The sequence below is a fragment of the Coregonus lavaretus genome (assembly GCF_964263955.1).
Source record: "Coregonus lavaretus genome assembly, contig: HAP1_SCAFFOLD_2617, whole genome shotgun sequence".
Lineage (NCBI taxonomy): Eukaryota > Metazoa > Chordata > Actinopteri > Salmoniformes > Salmonidae > Coregonus > Coregonus lavaretus.
The window spans coordinates 52501-77661 of record NW_028158374.1 but is presented as its reverse complement, the minus strand read 5'-3'; the positions used below and the strand labels follow the sequence as shown (position 1 = coordinate 77661).

Below are 25161 nucleotides of genomic sequence, written 5' to 3'. Positions count from 1 at the left end.
GTGTAAAGGTTTTATTGGAAAGTGTTACCATGGAAACACAAACACACAGGATAAAAACATGACGTATCTCCGCCCCCCCCAGGTGTATTCCAGTGTTCAGTGTGTGGTCTGCAGATGAAGAGGAGGAGTTATTGGAGGAGACACATGTCGGTTCACACGGGGTTAAAGAGCCACCGGTGTCAGCTCTGTCCCTTCCGCTGTGCACGCAAGGACAACCTCACAGCACACATGAAGGTACAGGGTTTATACACACACAAGTACATGGACGCACGCACACGCACACACAAAAGGTATATGGCTCACACACACATGCAAGCACACACGGACGCACGCACAGACAAAATATTTTAGTTGAATCCACATTAATCATTTCAATATTATGCAGATGCATAGTTTTACAGTCATGAAGGGGAAGACAATTTCTCTCTCTCTCTCTCTCTCTCTCTCTCTCTCTCTCTCTCTCTCTCTCTCTCTCTCTCTCTCTCTCTCTCTCTCTCTCTCTCTCTCTCAGGTTCACAGGCAGCAGGATAAAGGGGAGGAGTTTCAGTGTGACCTTTGCCCTTTCACCTCACTCCGCCTCTTTAGCCTGAAGCTGCACATGAGACGCCACCAGAGAACTAACCCCAGAGACACACACACACTCACACACACTCCTACGCAGGACACAAACACACTCACACAGGAAACACACAGGGAGAGAGACTGGGAGGGGAAGGAGGAAAGAGAGACAGAGGAGGAGAGGGAGAGAGAGGGAGAGAGGGAGGGAGAGAGAGAGGGGAGAGATGGAGGGAGAGACAGAGGAGGAGAGGGAGAGAGAGGGAAAGAGCCAGCAGGCCGGGTTGAAGCCTGGGTGTATAGTACAGCTCTCCCCCAGACCCCTAGACACTGCTCTCTGCTACTCCTCCAGTCAAACTCCTCTGTACCCTGCTACTGTGAAGCAAGAAGCCCTGGAGGGAGAGAGGCAGGGAGAGAGGCAGGGAGAGAGGGAGGGAGAGAGGGAGGGAGAGAGAGAGGGAGAGAGGGAGGGAGAGAGGGAGGGAGAGAGGCAGGGAGAGAGGGAGGGAGAGAAGGAGGGAGAGAGGGAGGGAGAGAGGCAGGGGAGAGAGGGAGGGAGAGAGGGAGGGAGAGAGGGAGGGAGAGAGAGAGGGAGAGATGGAGGGAGAGAGGGAAAAAGGGAGAGACAAAGATATAGTCTGTGTAAAAGCGGAGCCCCAAGAGAGGGAGGTCTCAACCCCTCTCCTCTCTCACCTTCTCTACCCTCTTCCCCCCTCTCTCACCCCCAAGAGGAACAGGCGCAAGGCCAGTACCTCCTCTGACTCCTCCTCTCCACCCAAACGCAGAACACACACACCAAACACACACACACCCAGCCCCCTCACACACACACCCAGCCCCCTCACACACACACCCAGCCCCCTCACACACACACCAAACACACACACACCCAGCCCCCTCACACACACACCAAACACACACACACACACACCAAACACACACACACCCAGCCCCCTCACACACACACCCAGCCCCCTCACACACACACCCAGCCCCCTCACACACACACCAAACACACACACACCCAGCCCCCTCACACACACACCAAACACACACACACACACACCAAACACACACACACCCAGCCCCCTCACACACACACCCAGCCCCCTCACACACATCCCCATCATGATTCCCATGGCGACCTCGCTCTTCAGCCCTGACATCAACACCAAGACCGCCTCTGACCTGCTCATCAAACTCTCAGGTAACATACACACACACGCACGCACGCACGCACGCACACACGCACACGCACATGAACACGCACACACACACACGCACGCACGCACGCGCGCACACACACGCACGCACGCACGCACGCACGCACGCACGCACGCACGCACGCACACACACACACACACACACACAGACACCTGCATTTGTAACTGTCACTCCCCCTCTATCCCCCCTGTAGCAGCCACCCAGCAGGCCGGGGTAAAGCCGGGGTCTGTAGTAAAGCAGGAGCCCCAGGAGGAGGGCCTGAGACCTGGGCAGCAGCAGCAGCAGCAGGCAGGTGAGCCTGGTCTGGCTCTCTCACCAGATGGGCCTGGGGCTAGTCCTGAGCCTCCCACCCCCCACCTCACCCGACCAGAGGAGGAGAGAGAGAGAGGCCTGCTGGAGCAAGACATCAGTGTCGCCGTGGCTTCTGAACTGCTCAGGAGACTGTCTGGTAGGCTTAACACACACACACACACAACACATTGCCTGTAGTACTCACGCTTCAAAAACTCTCGACCGTTGTTACTCTCCCTTCCGGGATGGCTACAAGGCCCTCCCCCGCCCTCCCTTCGGCAAATCAGATCACGACTCCATTCTGCATCTCTCTTTCCTATAGGCAGAAACTCAAACAGGAAGTACCCATGCTAAGGTCTATTCAACGCTGGACTGAACAATCGGAATCCATGCTTCAAGGTTGTTTTGATCACATTGACGTATACACTGACACGGTGACTGAGTTCATGTTGTTTCCACTGTGACAATTAAAACTTACCTAAACCAGAAACCGTGGATAGATGGCAGCATTCGTGCCAAACTGAAAGCGCGAACCACCACATTTAACCACGGCAAGGTGACTGGGAATATGGTTGAATACAAACAGTACAGGTATTCCCTCCGTAAGTCAGTCAAACAGGCAAAACGTCAGTACCGAGACAAAGTGAAGTCGCAATTCAGTGGCTCAGACACAAGACTTATGTGGCAGGGACTCCAGACAATCACAGATTACAATCAAGGATTAGAAAGGGAAAACCAGCCACGTCGCGGACACTGACGTCTTGCTCCCGGACAAGCTAAACACCTTCTTTCCCCCGCTTGAGGATAACACAGTGCCACCGACGCGGGCCGCTCCCGAGTACTGTGGGCTCTCGTTCTCCGTGGCCGACGTGAGTAAGACATTTAAGCGTGTTAACCTCGCAATGCTGCTCTCCCTCCCCCTCTTCCTCCTCTGTCCCCTCCTCTCCCTCTCCCCTCCCCCTCCTCTGTCCCCTCCTCTCCCTCCCCCTCCCTCTGTCCCTCCTCTCCTCCTCTGTCCCCTCCTCCCTCTCCCCCTCTTCCTCCTCTGTCTCCTCCTCTCCCTCCCCCTCTTCCTCCTCTGTCTCCTCCTCTCCCTCCCCCTCTTCCTACTCTGTCCCCTCCTCCCTCTCCCCCTCTTCCTCCTCTGTCTCCTCCTCTCCCTCCCCCTCTTCCTCCTCTGTCTCCTCCTCTCCCTCCCCCTCTTCCTACTCTGTCCCCTCCTCCCTCCCCCTCTTCCTCCTCTGTCTCCTCCTCTCCCTCCCCCTCTTCCTCCTCTGTCCCCTCCTCTCCCTCCCCTCCTTCCTCCTCTGTCCCCTCCTCTCCCTCCTCTCCTTCCTCCTCTGTCCTCTCCCTCCTCTCCTTCCTCCTCTGTCCCCTCCTCCCTCTCCCCCTCTTCCTCATCTGTCTCCTCCTCTCCCTCCCCCTCTTCCTCCTCTGTCCCCTCCTCCCTCTCCCCTCTTCCTCATCTGTCCCCTCCTCTCCCTCCCCCTCTTCCTACTCTGTCCCCTCCTCCCTCCCCCTCTTCCTCCTCTGTCTCCTCCTCTCCCTCCCCCTCTTCCTCCTCTGTCCCTCCTCTCCCTCCTCTCCTTCCTCCTCTGTCCCCTCCTCTCCCTCCTCTCCCTCCTCCTCTGTCACCTCCTCTCCCTCCCCCTCCTTCTCCTCTGTCCCCTCCTCTCCCTCCTCTCCTTCCTCCTCTGTCTCCTCCTCTCCCTCCCCCTCTTCCTCCTCTGTCCCCTCCTCTCCCTCCCCCTCTTCCTCCTCTGTCCCCTCCTCTCCCTCCCCCTCTCCTCCCTCCTCTGTCCCCTCCTCTCCCTCCCCCTCTCCTTCCTCCTCTGTCTACTCCTCTCCCTCCTCTCCCTCCTCTCCTTCCTCCTCTGTCCCCTCCTCTCCCTCTCCTCCCTCCTCTGTCCCCTCCTCTCCCTCCTCTCCTTCCTCCTCTGTCCCCTCCTCTCCCTCCCCCTCTTCCTCCTCTGTCCCCTCCTCTCCCTCCCTCCTCCTCTGTCACCTCCTCTCCCTCCCCCTCTCCTCCCTCCTCTGTCCCCTCCTCTCCCTCCTCTCCTTCCTCCTCTGTCCCCTCCTCTCCCTCCTCTCCTTCCTCCTCTGTCCCCTCCTCTCCCTCCCCCTCTTCCTCCTCTGTCCCCTCCTCTCCCTCCTCTCCTTCCTCCTCTGTCCCCTCCTCTCCCTCCTCTCCTTCCTCCTCTGTCCCCTCCTCTCCCTCCTCTCCTTCCTCCCCTGTCCCCTCCTCCTCCTCCTCTCCTTCCTCCTCTGTCCTCTCCCTCCCCCTCTTCCTCTTCTGTCCCCTCCTCCTTTCCTTCTCTCTCTCCACATCGCTTTTTTATTTTTTCCTCCAAAACACGACCAGCCAGGAGTCATCAGGCCAGGTAGTCCTGAGGCATGGTCCTAGAGCTCAGGTCCTCCGGGAGGGGAGGGAGAGAGGAAGAGAGAGAGAGTGGGAGCATACTTAAATTCACACAGGACACCGGATAAGACAGGAGAATAACACCAGATATAACAGACTGACCCTAGCCCCCCGGCACATAGACTATTGCAGCATAGATACTGGAGGCTGAGACGGGGGGATGTCGGGAGACACTGTGGCCCCGTCCGACGATACCCCCGGATCAGGCAGGATATAACCCCACCCACTTTGCCGAAGCAAAGCCCCCACACCACCAGAGGGATATCAACAGACCACCAACCTACTACCCTGAGACAAGGCTGAGTATAGCCCAGGAAGATCTCCTCCACTGCACGAGCCCGAGGGGGCGACAAACCGGACAGGAAGATCACGTCAGTGACTCAACCCACTCAAGTGATGCACCCCTCCTAGGGACGGCATGGAAGAGCACTAGTAAGCCAGTGACTCAGCCCCCGTAATAGGGTCAGAGGCAGAGAATCCCAGTGGAGAGACAGGAACCGGCCAGGCAGAGACAGCAAGGGCGGTTCGTCGCTCCGGTGCCTTTCTGTTCACCTTTGCACAATGCCAAGAGTGTGCAAAGCTGTCATCAAGGCAAAGGGTGGCTGCTTTGAAGAATCTCAAATCTCAAATATATTTTGATTTGTTTAACACTTTTTTTGGTTACTACATGATTCCATATGTGTTATTTCATAGTTTTGATGTCTTCACTATTATTCTACAATGTAGAAAATAGTAAAAATAAAGAAAAACCCTGGAATGAGTAGGTGTGTCCAAACTTTTGACTGGTACTGTATAAATACTGTATTTATCCTCTGGACTCCGACATTGCTCGTCCTAATATTTATATATTTCTTAATTCCATTATTTTACTTTTAGATGTGTGTGTGTTGTTATGTATTGTTAGATATTACTGCACTGTTGGAGCTAGAAACACAAGCATTTCGCTACACCCATAATAACATCTGAAAAATATGTCTATGCGACCAATAAAATGTAATTTGATTTGAACTGCCTCAAAGCATCGTCAGCACAAGAACTGTTCGTTGGGAGCTTCATGAAATGGCTTTCCATGGCCGAGCAGCCGCACACAAGCCTAAGATCACCATGCGCAATGCCAAGCGTCGGCTGGAGTGGTGTAAAGCTCGCCACCATTGGACTCTGGAGCAGTGGAAACGCGTTCTCTGGAGTGATGAATCACGCTTCACCATCTGGCAGTCTTTCACGGTTCGGGCTAGGCCCCTTAGTTCCAGTGAAGGGAAATCTTAACGCTACAGCATACAATGACATTCTAGACCATTCTGTGCTTCCAACTTTGTGGCAACACTTTGGGGAAGGCCCTTTCCTGTTTCAGCATGACAATGCCCCCGTGCACAAAGCGAGGTCCAAACAGAAATGGTTTGTCGAGATCGGTGTGGAAGAACTTGACTGGCCTGCACAGAGCCCTGACCTCAACCCCATCGAACACCTTTGGGATGAATTGGAACGCCGACTGCGAGCCAGGCCTAATCTCCCAACATCAGTGCCCGACCTCACTAATGCTCTTGTGGCTGAATGGAAGCAAGTCCCCGCAGCAATGTTCCAACATCTAGTGGAAAGCCTTCCCAGAAGAGTGGAGGCTGTTATAGCAGCAAAGGGGGGACCAACTCCATATTAATGGCCAAGATTTTGGAAGGAGTTGTTTGACGAGCAGGTGTCCACATACTTTTGGTCATGTAGTGTACCAATGAGATAGCAGCTAGCGTTAGCATTACATTACCTCATACCATTGAGATAGCAGCTAGCGTTAGCATTACATTACCTCCATACCAGTGAGATAACAGCTAGCGTTAGCATTACATTACCTCAATACCAATGAGATAACAGCTAGCGTTAGCATTACATTACCTCAATACCAATGAGATAGCAGCTAGCGTTAGCATTACATTACCTCAATACCAATGAGATAGCAGCTAGCGTTAGCATTACATTACCTCAATACCAATGAGATAGCAGCTAGCGTTAGCATTACATTACCTCAATACCAATGAGATAGCAGCTAGCGTTGTGTGACGAGCAGGTGTCCACATACTTTTGGTAATGTCGTGTATGTATCACACACACACTCCCTATCCCTTATGCTCTCTCCTCCTCCCTCTTCCACCAATCACAGAGAAGCAGGAAGTGGTGGTCCAGGGTTTAAAGGTGAAAGAGGAGGAGGAGCCTATGGAGGTTGACCCCCTGACCCCTGACCCTGTCCTGACCCCAGGGGAGCGAGTGGAGCCCGGGAGGGGCGAGAAGACACCCCCTGCCCCCCTCCTCCCTGAAGAAGATGAGGATCTGTTCCAGAGAGATCTCTTCTCCCAGGACATCTCAGTCAAAATGGCCTCTGCTCTCCTCTACCAACTGTCAGGTACCCACAACACTCTAGAACCTTCTACCAACTGTCATGTACCCACAACACTCTAGAACCTTCTACCAACTGTCAGGTACCCACAACACTCTAGAACCTTCTACCAACACTCTAGAACCTTCTACCAACTGTTAGGTACCCACAACACTCTAAAAACTTCTACCAACACTCTAGAATCTTCTACCAACTGTCAGGTACCCACAACACTCTAGAACCTTCTACCAACTATCAGGTACCCACAACACTAGAATCTTCTACAAACACTCTAGAACATTCTACCAACTGTCAGGTTTAGTTAATTAGGATCTCCATTAGACACTGCACATGCAGCAGCTACTCTTCCTGGGGTCCACACAAAACATAAAAACACATGACAAAGTACAGAACAGTTATAGACAAGGACATAAAAAAATAAAGAGTTATATATTGGAAAGACACCCAGAGACAACAAAAATACTATTTACACACTATTTGTATACTGTATACACACAGTGCCTTGCAAAAGTATTCATCCCCCTTGGCGTTTTTCATATTTTGTTGCATTACAACCTGTAATTTAAATGGATTTTTATTTGGATTTCATGTAATGGACATACATAAAGTAGTCCAAATTGGTGAAGTGAAATGAAAATAATAACTTTCAAAAAATTCTAAAAAATAAATAACGGAAAAGTGGTGCGTGCGTATGTATTCACCCCCTTTGCTATGAAGCCCCTATATAAGATCTGGTGCAACCAATTACCTTCAGAAATCACATAATTAGTTAAATAAAGTCCACCTGTGTGCAATCTAAGTGTCACATGATCTCAGTATACAGCGATGTGAAAAAGTGTTTTCCCCCTTCCTGATTTGTTATTTGTTTGCATGTTTGTCACACTTAAATGTTTCAGATCATCAAACAAATGTAAATATTAGTCAAAGATAACACAAGTAAACACAAAATGCAGTTTTGAAATGAAAGTTGTTATTATTAAGGGAAAACAAAATCCAAACCTACATGGCCCTGTGTGAAAAAGGGTTATAACAGAACTCAACTGTGGTTTATCACACCTGAGTTCAATTCCTCTAGCCACACCCAGGCCTGATTACTGCCACACCTGTTCTCAATCAAGGAATCACTTAAATAGGACCTGTCTGACAAAGTGAAGTAGACCAAAAGATCCTCAAAAGCTAGACATCATGCCGAGATCCAAAGAAATTCAGGAACAAATGAGAAAGAAAGTTATTGAGATCCATCAGTCTGGAAAATGTTATAAAGCCATTTCTAAAGCTTTGGGACTCCAGCGAACCACAGTGAGAGCCATTATCCACAAATGGCAAAAACATGGAACAGTGGTGAACCTTCCCAGGAGTGGCCGGCCGACCAAAATTACCCCAAGAGCGCAGCGACGACTCATCCAAGAGGTCACAAAAGACCCCACAACAACATCCAAAGAGCTGCAGGCCTCACTTGCCTCAGTTAAGGTCAGTGTTCATGACTCCACCATAAGAAAGAGACTGGGCAAAAATGGCCTGCATGGCAGAGTTCCAAGACGAAAACCACTGCTGAGCAAAAAGAACATTAAGGCTCGTCTCATTTTTGCCAGAAAACATCTTGATGATCCCCAAGACCTTTGGGGAAAATACTCTGACTGACGAGACAAAAGTTGAACTTTTTGGAAGGTGTGTGTCCCATTACATCTGGCGTAAAAGTAACACCGCATTTCAGAAAAAGAACATCATACCAACAGTAAAATATGGTGGTGGTAGTGTGATGGTCTGGGCCTGTTTTGCTGCTTCAGGACCTGGAAGACTTGCTGTGATAAATGGAACCATTAATTCTGCTGTCTACCAAAAAATCCTGAAGGAAAATGTCCGGCCATCTGTTCGTGACCTTAAGCTGAAGCGAACTTGGGTTCTGCAGCAGGACAATGATCCAAAACACATCAGCAAGTCCACCTCTGAATGGCTGTAGAAAAACAAAATGAAGACTTTGGAGTGGCCTAGTCAAAGTCCTGACTTGAATCCTATTGAGATGCTGTGGCATGACCTTAAAAAGGCAGTTCATGCTCGAAAACCCTCCAATGTGGCTGAATTACAACAATTCTGCAAAGATGAGTGGGCCAAAATTCCTCCACAGCGCTGTAAAAGACTCATTGCAAGTTATCGCAAACGCTTGATTGCAGTTGTTGCTGCTAAGGGTGGCCCAACCAGTTATTAGGTTGTAGGGGGCAATCACTTTTTCACACAGGGCCATGTGGGTTTGGATTTTGTTTTCCCTTAATAATAACAACCTTCATTTCAAAACTGCATTTTGTGTTTACATGTGTTATCTTTGACTAATATTAAAATTAGTTTGATGATCTGAAACATTTAAGTGTGACAAACATGCAAACAAATAAGAAATCAGGAAGGGGGCAAACACTTTTTCACACCACTGTATATACACCTGTTCTGAAAGGCGCCAGAGTCTGCAACACCACTAAGCAAGGGGCACCACCAAGCAAGCGGCACCATGAAGACCAAGGAGCTCTCCAAACAGGTCAGGGACAAAGTTGTGGAGAAGTACAGATCAGGGTTGGGTTATTAAAAAATATCCAAAACTTTGAACATCCCACGGAGCACCATTAAATCCATTATTAAAAAATGGAAAGAATATGGCACCACAACAAACCTGCCAAGAGAGGGGCGCCCACCAAAACTCACGGATCAGAAAAGGAGGGCATTAATCAGAGAGGCAACAAAGAGACCAAAGATAACCCTGAAGGAGCTGCAAAGCTCCACAGCAGAGAATGGAGTATCTGTCCATAGGACCACTTTAAGCCGTACACTCCACAGAGCTGGATTTTACGGAAGAGTGGCCAGAAAAAAAGCCATTGCTTAAAGAAAATAATAAGCAAACACGTTTGGTGTTCGCCAAAAGGCATGTGGGAGACTCCCCAAACATATGGAAGAAGGTACTCTGGTCAGATGAGACTAAAATTGAGCTTTTTGGCCATCAAGGAAAACGCTATGTCTGGCGCAAACCCAACATTTCTCATCACCCCGAGAACACCATCCCCACAGAGAAACATGGTGGTGGCAGCATCATGCTGTGGGGATGTTTTTCATCGGCAGGGACTGGGAAACTGGTAAGAATTTAAGGAATGATGGGATGGCGCTAAATACAGGGAAATTCTTGAGGGAAACCTGTTTCAGTCTTCCAGAGATTTGAGACTGGGACGGAGGACAATGGGACGGAGGACAATGACCCTAAGCATACTTGTCACGGTTTCGGCCGAGGCTGCCTCTCCTCCTTGTTCGGGCAGGCTTCGGCGCTCGTCGTCTCCGGAATTCTAGCTGCCACCGATAGATGTTTCATGTTCGTTTGCTTTTGTCTGTTTGTGTCACACCTGTTTCTGTTTTACGTGATTAGTGTCCTATAAGTTTCTCGTTGTGTTTGTCATGTGTTGTGTATGATTGTTTTTCGTCAGTGTTGTGTTTGCTCGGTTGAGCATATTCTCTCCACTGCGCTGGAGCTCGATTGCACTTGTTTCGTGCACTACTTCATTTTGTCGCACCTGTTTGTGCGCATTTTGCCTATACGCCTTGTGCGTAGTTTAGCTGTTGGGCTTTGTTGCCCTGTTGCCTGTGTTTGGGCCGGAATACAGCATTTGGAACCTACCGTCTGCGTCCTGCATCTGATTTCCTACACTACACCTACACACGCCCTGACAGAATCATACACCACTCATGGAATCAGCAGGAGCCGAAGCAGCCCAGACCAGACTGGAAGCCCAGGTTCGGGATCAGCAGGAGCAACTCCTGCAGATGGGGAACGCCCTGCAGGAGGTGATTACCACACTCCGAGGCTGGGGTTCGCCTCCACCACCGCCCGCCCTGCCAGCACCATCGGCCAGCCCGCCCGTTCCAGCACCGGAACCTCGAGGAGTCCGACTATCTCTCCCGAGGGCTTACGACGGGACAGCGGCTGGGTGTCAGGGATTCCTGCTCCAGGTCGAGCTATACCTGGCCACCGTGCACCCGGCACCTTCAGGGCACGAGAGCGTGTCCGCTCTGATCTCCTGCCTGGCCGGAAAAGCGTTGGAGTGGGCCAACGCGGAGTGGAGGAAGATAGACGCCACGACCATTACGTACCCTGAGTTCTCCCGCCGCTTCAGAGCGGTGTTCGACCATCCCCCGGAGGGGAAAGCGGCGGGGGAGCGTCTGGTCTTCCTCCGACAGGGGAGGAGAAGTGCCCAGGAATTCGCACTCGAATTCCGTACTCTGGCGGCAGATGCAGGGTGGAATGATCGGGCCCTCATCGATCTATACCGATGCAGCCTACGAGAGGACGTCCGTCGGGAGCTGGCTTGCAGGGACACCAGTCTCACCTTCGACCAGCTGGTGGATATGTCCATCAGGCTGGATACCCTGCTGGCTACCCGCGGACGTCTTGCGGAGGGTCCGTCCATTCCACCCTCCAGCGCCTCCGAGCCTTGTCCCATGGAGCTCGGGGGCGCTGGCGCTAGAGAGAGGAGGAGTCGGCAGGCTAGGGGGTCCATCCACTGCACCAACTGTGGCCGGGGAGGACACACCGCGGCTAGGTGCTGGGGATGGCCTCCTAGGGGAGATGACGACAGGCCCCGCACTGGGGATTCCCTCCAGGTGAGTAGGCGCCCCACTCACCCAGAGCTCTCTGTTGCCCATTTTTGTATGCCTGTACGTTTTCCACAGGTAGCACCTCATGCCCAGCATAAGGCGCTGGTAGATTCAGGCGCAGCTGGGAATTTTATTGATAAAAAGTTTTGTTTAGCGTTAGGGATTCCCCTCATTCCTGTTGATGTTCCTTTTCCCGTTCACGCCCTAGATAGTCGTCCGTTGGGTACGGGCTTGATCAGGGAGGTCACGGCGCCACTTAGGATGTGTGCGCAGGGGGGTCATCAGGAGATGATTCAGCTGTTCCTGATTGACTCTCCTGCGTATCCGGTGGTGCTGGGAATGCCCTGGTTGAGTACCCATAACCCAGTGATTTCGTGGCAGGAGAGGGCTCTGATGGAGTGGTCTGCTCAGTGTGTGGGTAGATGTTTGGGCGTTTCCGTAGGGGCTACCTCGGTGGAGAGTCCAAACCAGGTGCCCGCATTGCACATTCCACCTGAGTATGGGGATTTGGCTATTGCGTTTAGTAAGGCGAGGGCGACGCAGTTGCCACCCCATAGGCAGGGGGATTGTGCGATAAACCTCCAGGCAGGAGCTGCGCTCCCACGGAGCCATGTGTATCCTCTGTCTCAGGAGGAGAAGAAAGCTATGGAGATTTACATAGACGAATCACTGAGACAAGGATACATACGGCCGTCCACTTCCCCCGCGTCCTCGAGTTTCTTTTTCGTGAAGAAAAAGGATGGTGGTTTGCGCCCATGCATCGATTACCGTGGTCTCAATCAGATTACGGTGAAGTATAGTTATCCACTCCCGCTGATTGCGACCATGACTGAGTCGTTGCATGGGGCGCGTTTCTTCACGAAACTAGATCTCAGGAGCGCGTACAACTTGGTGCGCATCAGGGAGAACGATGAATGGAAAACAGCCTTTAGTACCACCTCGGGCCATTACGAGTATCTGGTCATGCCATACGGGTTGATGAACGCTCCATCAGTTTTCCAATCATTTGTGGATGAGATCTTCAGGGACATGCAGGGGCAGGGGGTGGTGGTGTACATTGATGACATTCTCGTGTACTCACCTACCCGTGTCGAGCATGTAGCCCTGGTGCGCAAGGTGTTGCGGAGGCTGGTGGAGCACGACCTGTATGTGAAGGCAGAGAAGTGTCTGTTTTTCCAGGAGTCGGTCTCCTTTTTGGGTTATCAGTTGTCTGCGTCAGGGGTGAGGATGGAGGTAGATCGAGTGTCGGCCGTGCGTAATTGGCAAACACCAACCACTGTGAAGGAGGTGCAGCAGTTCTTGGGGTTTGCAAATTACTACAGGAGGTTTATCCGGGGGTTTGGACAGGTGGCAGCTCCCATCACGTCTCTGTTGAAGGGGGGTCCGGTGCGTCTGCAGTGGTCGGCCGAGGCGGACAGGGCGTTTGGGAGGCTGAAGGACCTGTTTACCTCGGCCCCAGTGCTGGCGCACCCGGATCCCTCTTTGCCGTTCCAAGTAGAGGTGGACGCGTCGGAGGCCGGGTTAGGAGCCGTGCTTTCACAACGATCTGGCGCGCCACCTAAACTCCGCCCCTGTGCTTTTTACTCTAAGAAGCTCAGTCCGGCGGAGCGGAACTATGACGTAGGGGACAGGGAGCTGTTAGCCGTGGTACAGGCTCTAAAGGTGTGGAGGCACTGGCTTGAGGGGGCTCAACACCCTTTCCTCATTTTGACGGACCACCGTAACCTGGAGTACATCCGAGCGGCGAGGAGGCTGAACCCTCGCCAGGCAAGATGGAGTATGTTCTTGACCAGGTTTACGTTTAAGATCACGTACATCCCTGGGTCACAGAATGGCAAGGCAGATGCGCTGTCTCGGCGGTATGACGCGGAGGAGAGGTCCGTGGAGCCCACTCCCATACTGCCTGCGTCGTGTCTGGTGGCGCCGGTAGTGTGGGAGATCGATGCTGAACTCGAGCGGGCGTTACGCACCGACCCTAGTCCATCACAGTGCCCGGAGGGTCGGAAGTACGTTCCGCTCGAGGTTCGGGATCGATTGATTTATTGGGCTCACACGTCACCCTCCTCTGGACATCCGGGTATCGGCCGGACAGTGCACTGTCTTAGTGCCAAGTACTGGTGGCCCACGTTGGCTAGGGATGTGAGGGTTTATGTTTCCTCCTGCTCGGTGTGCGCCCAGTGTAAGGCGCCTAGACATTTACCTAGGGGTAAGTTGCTACCCCTGCCCGTTCCACAACGGCCATGGTCCCACCTCTCAGTGGACTTTATAACAGATCTTCCCCTCTCCCAAGGGAATACCACCATCCTGGTCGTTGTGGACCGGTTCTCTAAGGCCTGTCGTTTGCTCCCCATGCCGGGTCTTCCTACGGCCCTGCAAACCGCCGAGGCACTGTTTACCCATGTGTTCCGGCACTACGGGGTGCCCGAGGACATTGTGGCTGATCGGGGTCCCCAATTCACCTCCAGGGTCTGGAGAGCGTTTATGGAGCGGTTGGGGGTCTCGGTGAGTCTCACCTCGGGCTACCACCCGGAGAGCAATGGGCAGGTGGAACGCGTAAACCAGGATGTGGGTAGGTTTCTCAGAACATACTGCCAGGACCGGCCGGAGGAGTGGTCAAGGTACGTTCCCTGGGCCGAGATGGCCCAGAATTCCCTACGCCATTCCTCCACGAACCTAACCCCATTTCAATGTGTGTTAGGTTACCAGCCGGTTCTGGCACCCTGGCAGCAGAGCCAGATCGAAGCTCCTGCGGTGGATGAGTGGGCGCGGCGCTCGGAGGAGACTTGGAACGCTGCACACGTCCACCTGCAGCGGGCCCTCCGACGTCAGAAGGCGAGCGCTGATCTCCACCGCAGTGAGGCACCGGTGTACGCACCTGGTGATCGAGTCTGGCTCTCTACCAGAAACCTGCCCCTCCGCCTGCCCTGTCGGAAACTGGGTCGGCGGTTTGTAGGGCCATTTAAAGTCCTGAGGAGGTTGAACGAGGTTTGTTATAGATTACAGCTACCTGTGGAGTATAAGTGTATTAACCCCTCGTTCCATGTGTCCCTTCTCAGGCCGGTGGTAGCGGGCCCACTCCAAGACGATGAGATCTTGGAGACTCCTCCGCCCCCGTTGGACATCGAGGGGGCACCGGCGTACTCCGTGAGATCCATCTTGGATTCGAGACGTCGGATGGGGGGTCTCCAGTATCTAGTGGAGTGGGAGGGGTACGGTCCGGAGGAGCGGTGCTGGGTGCCGAGGAGAGACGTGTTGGACCCATCGCTTCTGACGGAGTTCCATCGGAGGCATCCGACGCGCCCTGCGCCGCGTCCCCCTGGCCGTCCCCGAGGCCGGAGTCGGCGCGCGTCTGGAGCCGCGCGTCAAGGGGGGGGTACTGTCACGGTTTCGGCCGAGGCTGCCTCTCCTCCTTGTTCGGGCAGGCTTCGGCGCTCGTCGTCTCCGGAATTCTAGCTGCCACCGATAGATGTTTCATGTTCGTTTGCTTTTGTCTGTTTGTGTCACACCTGTTTCTGTTTTACGTGATTAGTGTCCTATAAGTTTCTCGTTGTGTTTGTCATGTGTTGTGTATGATTGTTTTTCGTCAGTGTTGTGTTTGCTCGGTTGAGCATATTCTCTCCACTGCGCTGGAGCTCGATTGCACTTGTTTCGTGCACTACTTCATTTTGTCGCACCTGTTTGTGCGCATTTTGCCTATACGCCTTGTGCGTAGTTTAGCTGTTGGGCTTTGTTGCCCTGTTGCCTGTGTTTGGGCCGGAATACAGCATTTGGAACCTACCGTCTGCGTCCTGCATCTGATTTCCTACACTACACCTACACACGCCCTGACAATACTGCGCTGTGATACAATATGTTGGAGAGCTACCGTCCTGTAGGTTTCCACTCCAACCCTAATCTAGCACATCTGATTCTAATAATTAGCTGATTGTTAAACTGAATCAAGTTAGATACATCTGGGAAAAACCTATAGGACGTTATCTCTCCAGGAACAGGGTTGGAGTTAAAACCTACAGGAGGGTAGCTCTCCAGGAACAGGGTTGGAGTTAAAACCTACAGGAGGGTAGCTCTCCAGGAACAGGGTTGGAGTTAAAACCTACAGGAGGGTAGCTCTCCAGGAACAGGGTTGGGGTTAAAACCTACAGAAGGGTAGCTCTCCAGGAACAGGGTTGGAGTTAAAACCTACAGGAGGGTATCTCTCCAGGAACAGGGTTGGAGTTAAAACCTACAGGAGGGTATCTCTCCAGGAACAGGGTTGGAGTTAAAACCTACAGGAGGGTAGCTCTCTCCAGGAACAGGGTTGAAGTTAAAACCTACAGGAGGGTAGCTCTCCAGGAACAGGGTTGGAGTTAAAACCTACAGGAGGGTAGCTCTCCAGGAACAGGGTTGGAGTTAAAACCTACAGGAGGGTAGCTCTCCAGGAACAGGGTTGGAGTTAAAACCTACAGGAGGCTAGCTCTCCAGGAACAGGGTTGGAGTTAAAACCTACAGGAGGGTAGCTCTCCAGGAACAGGGTTGGAGTTAAAACCTACAGGAGGGTAGCTCTCCAGGAACAAGGTTGGAGTTAAAACCTACAGGAGGGTAGCTCTCCAGGAACAGGGTTGGAGATAAAACCTACAGGAGGGTAGCTCTTCAGGAACAGGGTTGGAGAGCCCTGCTCTATAACCTTCTACACAATGAACACAATAGCATGCACAGAGATACCGTTTCGAGATCCTGAGGCCCATTGTCGTGCCATTCATCCGCCGCCATCACCTCATTTGTCAGCATGATAAGGCACGGCCCCATGTCGCAAGGGTCTGTACACAATTCCTGGAAGCTGAAAATGCCCCAGTTCTTCCATGGCCTTGTCACGCTCTGGCTCCGGGACTCTGTATGTTGAGCCAGGGTGTGTTCATTCATTGGGTGTATTTCTATGTTGGTATTTCTGTTGGGTTGTATTTCTTTGTTTGAAGGAGTGACTCCCAATCAGAGGTAACGAGTGTCAGCTGTCGGCTCGTTGTCTCTGATTGGGAGCCATATTTATACTGTCTGTTTTCACCTTGGGGTTGTGGGTTTTTGTTCCATATCAGTCAGTGTTACTGTGGACTTCTCGATCGTGTTTTGTTTTGTAGTTTGTGCTTTAACTATTAAAGTCATGTTCGTTTCACACGCTGCGCCTTGGTCTACTCCTTCTCGTCAACACGATCGTGACAGAAAAACCCACCACCAAAGGACCAAGCAGCGTGTCCAGGAGCAAGGAGACTGGACATGGGAGGAAGCGCCGGGTAAGGAGATAGAGAGGCTGGCGATGGCCCAGGTGGGCAAATCGTGGTCCTGGGAGGACATGCTCGGGGGCAAGGGACCTTGGGGTAGGATCAAGGCCCTGGCGAGAGAGGAGCAACGGCGTCAGCAGGACCATCGTCGGAAGGACGAGAGGCAACCCCAAGAAATTTTTTGGGGGGGGCACATGGCTTGGGCGGCTGGGCAGCAGGAGGCTGCCACAGGGCAATTTGGAGAGGAGGCCACCGGGTTTTGGGGGCCAGAAGGCAGGTTGGCGAGGCCGGGATGGAGAGCGGAACCAACTTCCCGTACTCAGGCATGGCAGCATGGGACGGGGCAGGTTCCGCGGTATGCGGAGCAGCGTACGGTGCCACGAGTGGTCCGGCACAGTCCTGTACATCCTGTGCGAGCACCCCGCACGTGTCGTGCGAAGGGGGGTATGCAGCCAGGACGGAGTGTGCCGGCTCAACGCTCGTGGTCTCCTGTGCCTCTCCGCGGTCCCGGATATCCTGCTCCAGTATCACGTGCTGTCATGTCGGTACGGGTACACAGCCCTGTACGTCCTGTGCGGATGCCTCACACAGAGTGTGTGAAGGTAGGCATTCAGCCGGGACGGGTTGTGGCCGCTCTTCATTCCAGGTCTCCTATCCGTCTCCACAGTCCGGTGAGGCCTGTTCCTGCTCCACGCACAAAGCCTACGGTGTGCGTCGCCAGCCCTGTCCGGCCTGTTCCTGCTCCACGCACAAAGCCTACGGTGTGCGTCGCCAGCCCAGCCCGGCCTGTTCCTGCTCCACGCACAAAGCCTACGGTGTGCGTCGCCAGCCCAGCCCGGCCTGTTCCTGCTCCACGCACAGAGCCTACGGTGTGCGTCGCCAGCCCAGCCCGGCCTGTTCCTGCTCCACGCACAAAGCCTACGGTGTGCGTCGCCAGCCCAGCCCGGCCTGTTCCTGCTCCACGCACCAAGTCCACGGTGTGCGTCGACAGCCCTGCCCGGCCTGTTCCTGCTCTACGCACCAAGTCTACGGTGTGCGTCGACAGCCCTGTCCGGCCCAGTCCTGCTCCCCGCACCAAGTCTGTGGTGCGTTTCGTCAGCCCTGTCCGGCCCGTTCCTGCTCCCCGCACCAAGTCTGTGGTGCGTTTCGTCAGCCCTGTCCGGCCCGGTCCCGCTCTCCGCACCAAGTCAGGGGTGCGCTTCGTCAGCCCGGTCCGGCCCATTCCTGCTCCCCGCGCCAAGGCAGTGGTGCGCGTCGTCAGCCTGGTAAGGCCCGTTCGTCCTCCACGCACCAAGCCAGGGGCGCGTGTCGTCAGTCTGGCTCCGGCCAGCGGGGCTAGACAGGACCAGGGGTACTTTGGGGGGTTGGAGAGGAGGTGGGGATCAAGGCCGGAGCCAGAGCCACCGCCGAGGAGGTATGCCCACCCAGCCCTCCCTTGTTTAGCCCGTATTGAGGCGCGGTCGCAGTCCGCCTTTAGGGGGGGGTACTGTCACGCTCTGGCTCCGGGACTCTGTATGTTGAGCCAGGGTGTGTTCATTCATTGGGTGTATTTCTATGTTGGTATTTCTGTTGGGTTGTATTTCTTTGTTTGAAGGAGTGACTCCCAATCAGAGGTAACGAGTGTCAGCTGTTGGCTCGTTGTCTCTGATTGGGAGCCATATTTAAACTGTCATTGTTCACCTTGGGGTTGTGGGTTTTTGTTCCGTGTTCAGTCAGTGTTACTGTGGACTTCTCGATCGTGTTTTGTTTTGTAGTTTGTGCTTTAACTATTAAAGTCATGTTCGTTTCACACGCTGCGCCTTGGTCTACTCCTTCTCGTCAACACGATCGTGACAGGCCTGCATACTCACCAGACATGTCACCCATTGAGCATGTTTGGGATGCTCTGGATCGACGTGTACGACAGCGTTGTTGCATGTTGCATTTACGTCTTTGTTCAGTGAGGGTCCATTATCATTTCTTCACAGTTTTGATTTGGTTTTAGTCATTTTAAAGTACATTGAGTTCATTTCCCCCCCAATTTTGCATTAGATTATTTTTACTCAAACCACCCGTGAGCCGTATGTTTGACACCCCTACTCTAGAACCTTCTACCAACTGTCAGGTACAACCACCACACTCTACAGCCTTCTACTACACTCTAGAACCTTCTACTACACTATATAGCCTTCTACTACACTCTAGAACCTTTACTACACTCTAGAACCTTCTACAAACTGTCAGGTACAACAACCACACTCTACAGCCTTCTACTACACTCTATAGCCTTCTACTACACTCTAGAACCTTCCACTACAGTCTAGAACCTTCTACCAACTGTCAGGTACAACCACCAGCCTTCTACTACACTCTAGAACCTTCCACTACAGTCTAGAACCTTCTACCAACTGTTAGGTACAACCACCACACTCTACAGCCTTCTACTACACTCTAGAACCTTCTACTACACTATATAGCCTTCTACTACAGTCTAGAACCTTCCACTACAGTCTAGAACTTTCTACCAACTGTCAGGTACAACCACCAGCCTTCTACTACACTCTAGAACCTTCCACTACAGTCTAGAACTTTCTACCAACTGTCAGGTACAACCACCAGCCTTCTACTACACTCTATAGCCTTCTACTACACTATATAGCCTTCTACTACACTCTAGAACCTTCTACTACACTCTAGAACCTTCTACCAACTGTCAGGTACAACCACCACACTCTACAGCCTTCTACTACACTCTAGAACCTTCTACTACACTCTAGAACCTTCCACTACAGTCTAGAACCTTCTACCAACTGTCAGGTACAACCACCAGCCTTCTACTACACTCTAGAACCTTCCACTACAGTCTAGAACCTTCTACCAACTGTCAGGTACAACCACCAGCCTTCTACTACACTCTATAGCCTTCTACTACACTCTATAGCCTTCTACTACACTCTAGAACCTTATACTACACTCTAGAACCTTCTACCAACTGTCAGGTACAACCACAACACTCTACAGCCTTCTACTACACTCTAGAACCTTCTACTACACTATATAGCCTTCTACTACACTCTAGAACCTTTACTACACTCTAGAACCTTCTACTAACTGTCAGGTACAACCACAACACTCCACAGCCTTCTACTACACTCTATAGCCTTCTACTACACTCTATAGCCTTCTACTACACTCTAGAACCTTCTACTACACTCTAGAACCTTCTACTACACTCTAGAACCTTCTACCAACTGTCAGGTACACACAGTATACACTTGAGTGGACAAAACATTAAGAACACCTTCCTAATATTGCCCTCAGAACTGCCTCAATTCGTCTGGGCAAGGTGTCAAAAGCGTTCCACAGGGATGCTGGCCCATCTTGACTCCAATGCTTCCCACAGTTGTGACAAGTTGGCTGGATGTCCTTTGGGTGGTGGACCATTCTTGATACACACAGGAAACTGTTGAGCGTGAAAAACCCAGCAGCGTTGCAGTTCTTGACACAATACGGTGCGCCTGGCACCTACTACCATACCCCGTTCAAAGGCACTTAAATATTTTGTCTTGCCCATTCACCCTCTGAATGGCACACATACACAATCCATGTCTCAATTATCTCAAAGCTTAGATATCCTTCTTTAACCTGTCTCCTCCCCTTCATCTACACTGATTGAAGTGGATTTAACAAGTGACATCAATAAGGGATCATAGCTTTCACCTGGATTCACCTGGTCAGTCTGTCATGGAAAGAGCAGGTGTTCTTAATGTTTTGTCCAGTCAGTGTATATGATATGTCAACCACAATGTTATTGTTGCATTCCCAGAAAAACATTTAGGGGGAAAAAAAGAGTTTGTCATTAAAGCATTTGTGTCCGAAATTATACCACAAAATGTAGTCGTGAAATGCTACAGCAGTCTAGGTAACTAAATGTAGCCGTGAAATGCTACAACAGTCTAGGTAACTAAATGTAGCCGTGAAATGCTACAGCAGTCTAGGTAACTAAATGTAGCCGTGAAATGCTACAGCAGTCTAGGTAACTAAATGTAGCCGTGAAATGCTACAGCAGTCTAGGTAACTAAATGTAGCCGTGAAATGCTACAGCAGTCTAGGTAACTAAATGTAGCCGTGAAATGCTACAGCAGTCTAGGTAACTAAATGTAGCCGTGAAATGCTACAGCAGTCTAGGTAACTAAATGTAGCCGTGAAATGCTACAGCAGTCTAGGTAACTAAATGTAGCCGTGAAATGCTACAGCAGTCTAGGTAACTAAATGTAGCCGTGAAATGCTACAACAGTCTAGGTAACTAAATGTAGCCGTGAAATGCTACAGCAGTCTAGGTAACTAAATGTAGTCGTGAAATGCTACAGCAGTCTAGGTAACTAAATGTAGCCGTGAAATGCTACAGCAGTCTAGGTAACTAAATGTAGCCGTGAAATGCTACAGCAGTCTAGGTAACTAACAGTTGACTCTTGTTTCTCTTCAGAAAAAGTCTGCAAAGCAAATGAGCTGAAAGGGAACAGAGCCTTCTCTAGTCCTGTGGTGGAGAAGCAGTCTACCCCCCCGGACCAGCGGGACCCCACTCAGCCCTCCACCCCCTCTACCCCCCCGGACCAGCGGGACCCCACTCAGCCCTCCACAGACAAGCCTCAGCACGGTAGGGGAACCCACTCAGCCCTCCACGGTAGGGGAACCCGCTGGGCCCTATGTAGGGAATATGGTACCATTTGGGATGCAGGTCCTGGTTGGGTCAATAACAATAAAGCCTGTGGAGCAGAAGATAGCAGAGCCTTTTGTTTACAAATATCACCCTCCCTTTATCTCCCCCTCCTCCCTCTCTATCTTCCCCTCCTCCCTCTCTATCTTACCCTCCTCCCTCTCCATCTTACCCCCCTCCCTCTCCATCTTACCCCCCTCCCTCTCTTCTACTCTCCTCACCTGTTCTACTACCATCCCCTGTTCTACTACCATCCCCTGTTCTACTACCATCCCCTGTTCTACTACCATCCCCTGTTCTACTACCATCCCCTGTTCTACTACCATCCCCTGTTCTACTACCATCCCCTGTTCTACTACCATCACCTGTTCTACTACCATCCCCTGTTCTACTACCATCCCCTGTTCTACTACCATCACCTGTTCTACTATCATCACCTGTTCTACTATCATCACCTGTTCTACTACCATCACCTGTTCTACTACCATCACCTGTTCTACTACCATCACCTGTTCTACTACCATCACCTGTTCTACTACCATCACCTGTTCTACTACCATAGCCTGTTCTACTACCATCACCTGTTCTACTATCATCACCTGTTCTACTATCATCACCTGTTCTACTACCATCACCTGTTCTACTACCATCACCTGTTCTACTACCATCATCACCTGTTCTTCTACCATCACCTGTTCTACTACCATCACCTGTTCTACTACCATCACCTGTTCTACTACCATAGCCTGTTCTACTACCATCACCTGTTCTACTATCATCGCCTGTTCTACTACCATCGCCTGTTCTACTACCATCACCTGTTCTACTACCATCATCACCTGTTCTTCTACCATCACCTGTTCTACCACCATCACCTGTTCTACTATCATCGCCTGTTCTACTACCATCACCTGTTCTACTACCATCATCACCTGTTCTACTACCATAGCCTGTTCTACTACCATCACCTGTTCTACTACCATCACCTGTTCTACTACCATCATCACCTGTTCTTCTACCATCACCTGTTCTACTACCATCATCACCTGTTCTACTATCATCGCCTGTTCTACTACCATCACCTGTTCTACTACCATCACCTGTTCTACTATCATCACCTGTTCTACTACCATCACCTGTTCTACTACCATCACCTGTTCTACTACCATCATCACCTGTTCTACTACCATCATCACCTGTTCTACTACCATCATCACCTGTTCTACTACCATCACCTGTTCTACTATCATCACCTGTTCTACTATCATCACCTGTTCTACTACCATCACCTGTTCTACTACCATCACCCATTTACTCTCCCCACTCCTCCCCTCCCTTCTCCTGTCCTCTCCTCATCTGTTTGTATTGACTCTTCTCTTGTCAGTGGTTGATTGATTCCCTCCCCGCTCTCTCTCTCTCTCTCTCTCTCTCTCCCCGCTCTCCCCCCTACTCTCTCTCTCCCTCTTTCTCTCCTACGTAGTCCTGTGTAGCTCAGTTGGTAGAGCATGGCGTTTGCAACGGCAGGGTTGTGGGTTCGATTCCCACGGGGGACCAGTATGAAAATAACTAACTGTAAGTCGCTCTGGATAAGAGCGTCTGCTAAATGACTACAATGTAAAATGCAAATACTCTCTATCTCCCCCTCCTACTCTCCCCACCCCTCTCTCTCTCCCCCTTCTACTCTCTCTCCCCCTCCTACTCTCCCCACCCCTCTCTCTCTCCCCCTCCTACTCCCCCTCTCTCTCTCCCCCTCCTACTCTCCCCACCCCTCTCTCTCCCCCTCCTACTCTCCCCACCCCTCTCTCTCTCCCTCTCTCTCTCCCCCTCCTACTCTCCCCACCCCTCTCTCTCTCCCCCTCCTACTCCCCCTCTCTCTCTCCCCCTCCTACTCTCCCCACCCCTCTCTCTCTCTCCCCCTCCTACTCTCCCCACCCCTCTCTCCCCCTCCTACTCTCTCTTCCTCTCTCCCCCTTCTACTCTCTCTCCCCCTCCTACTCTCCCCACCCCTCTCTCTCTCCCCCTTCTACTCTCCCCACCCCTCCCTCTCTCCCCCTTCTACTCTCCCCACCCCCCTCTCTCTCCCCCTCCTACTCTCCCCACACCCCTCTCTCCCCCTCCTACTCTCCCCACACCCCTCTCTCCCCCTCCTACTCTCCCCACCCCTCTCTCTCTCCCCCTTCTACTCTCCCCACCCCTCTCTCTCTCCCCCTTCTACTCTCCCCACCCCTCTCTCTCTCCCCCTCCTACTCTCCCCACCCCTCTCTCTCTCCCCCTTCTACTCTCCCCACCCCTCTCTCTCTCCCCCTCCTACTCTCCCCACCCCTCTCTCTCTCCCCCTCCTACTCTCCCCACACCCCTCTCTCCCCCTCCTACTCTCCCCACCCCTCTCTCTCTCCCCCTTCTACTCTCCCCACCCCTCTCTCTCTCCCCCTTCTACTCTCCCCACCCCTCTCTCTCTCCCCCTCCTACTCTCCCCACCCCTCTCTCTCTCCCCCTTCTACTCTCCCCACCCCTCTCTCTCTCCCCCTCCTACTCTCCCCACCCCTCTCTCTCTCCCCCTCCTACTCTCCCTCTCTCTCTCTCTCCCCCTCCTACTCTCCCAGTAGTCAGTAGGCATATATGTCCTGTGTGTTCGTACCAAGCCCAGTGTCAGAGGAACCTCAACCATCACCTAGCCTCACACACAGCTGAGACACACACCACCGGCTTCAACTACTACTACAGGTAACTCTCTCACACACACACACACACACACACACACACACACACACACTCACACACAGCTGAGACACACACCACCGGCTTCAACTACTACTACAGGTAACTCTCTCACACACACACACTCACACACAGCTGAGACACACACCACCGGCTTCAATACTACTACAGGTAACTCTCACACACACACACACACACACACACACACACACACACAGCTGAGACACACACCACCGGCTTCAACTACTACTACAGGTAACTCTCTCTCTCTCTCACACACACACACACACACACACACACACACACACACACACAGCTGAGACACACACCACCGGCTTCAACTACTACTACAGGTATCTCTCTCTCTCTCACACACACACACACACACACACACACACACACACACAGCTGAGACACACACCACCGGCTTCAACTACTACTAAAGGTAACTCTCTCACACACACACACACACACACACACACACATATTCTCTATGATGACATCATTGCCCCTCCCCTTTAGGTGTCACGTGTGCGGGTTTGAGCTGGAGGGGCGGAGCCTGTTCCTTGGTCACATGACGGAGCACAGCGAATGGGAGCGTGACGCTTTCACTCTCCGCTGCAGTGTGTGTGACCACTCCACCAGTGAGGAGCGAGCGATGAGGGCTCACACCAGCTCTCACACACATACACCTGGAGAGGCGGGGAGCGGGGACTATCTACAGACACACCTGTTGGGAGGCCACACCCCCAAAGACTTACCTGACGGAAGAGACGGCCCACAATCTGGAGAGCTCAGGTCAGGGTTAACCACTAACTAACTAACTACTGGTTGACTAACTAACTGACTGACTGACTACTGTTTAACTAACTTTTAACTAACTAACTGACTGACTGACTACTGTTTAACTAACTTTTAACTAACTGACTGACTGACTACTGGTTAACTGACTGACTAACTAACTAGCTAACTGACTACTGGTTAACTAACTGACTGA

The 25161-nt window shown here is 52.1% G+C and overlaps 1 protein-coding gene across 2 annotated transcripts in view; it reads left to right on the top strand.

Moving 5' to 3' along the window:
- The first annotated feature begins 1106 nt into the window (after positions 1 to 1106).
- The window catches only part of LOC311124089 (zinc finger protein 827-like), a 27741-nt gene continuing 3686 nt past the window's right edge, over positions 1107 to 25161 (top strand). Inside the window, exons 1-6 of one of the 2 annotated variants that reach the window (XM_084198302.1) lie at positions 1107 to 1762; positions 1973 to 2227; positions 6639 to 6878; positions 21216 to 21386; positions 24053 to 24170; positions 24687 to 24962. In XM_084198302.1, the coding sequence (XP_084054428.1) occupies positions 1153 to 1762; positions 1973 to 2227; positions 6639 to 6878; positions 21216 to 21386; positions 24053 to 24170; positions 24687 to 24962 (1670 nt within the window). In that variant the 5' untranslated portion in view covers positions 1107 to 1152. Of the gene's footprint in view, positions 1763 to 1972; positions 2228 to 6638; positions 6879 to 21215; positions 21387 to 24049; positions 24171 to 24686; positions 24963 to 25161 lie in introns of both variants that reach the window. The other variant, XM_084198301.1, reaches the window with a different exon arrangement.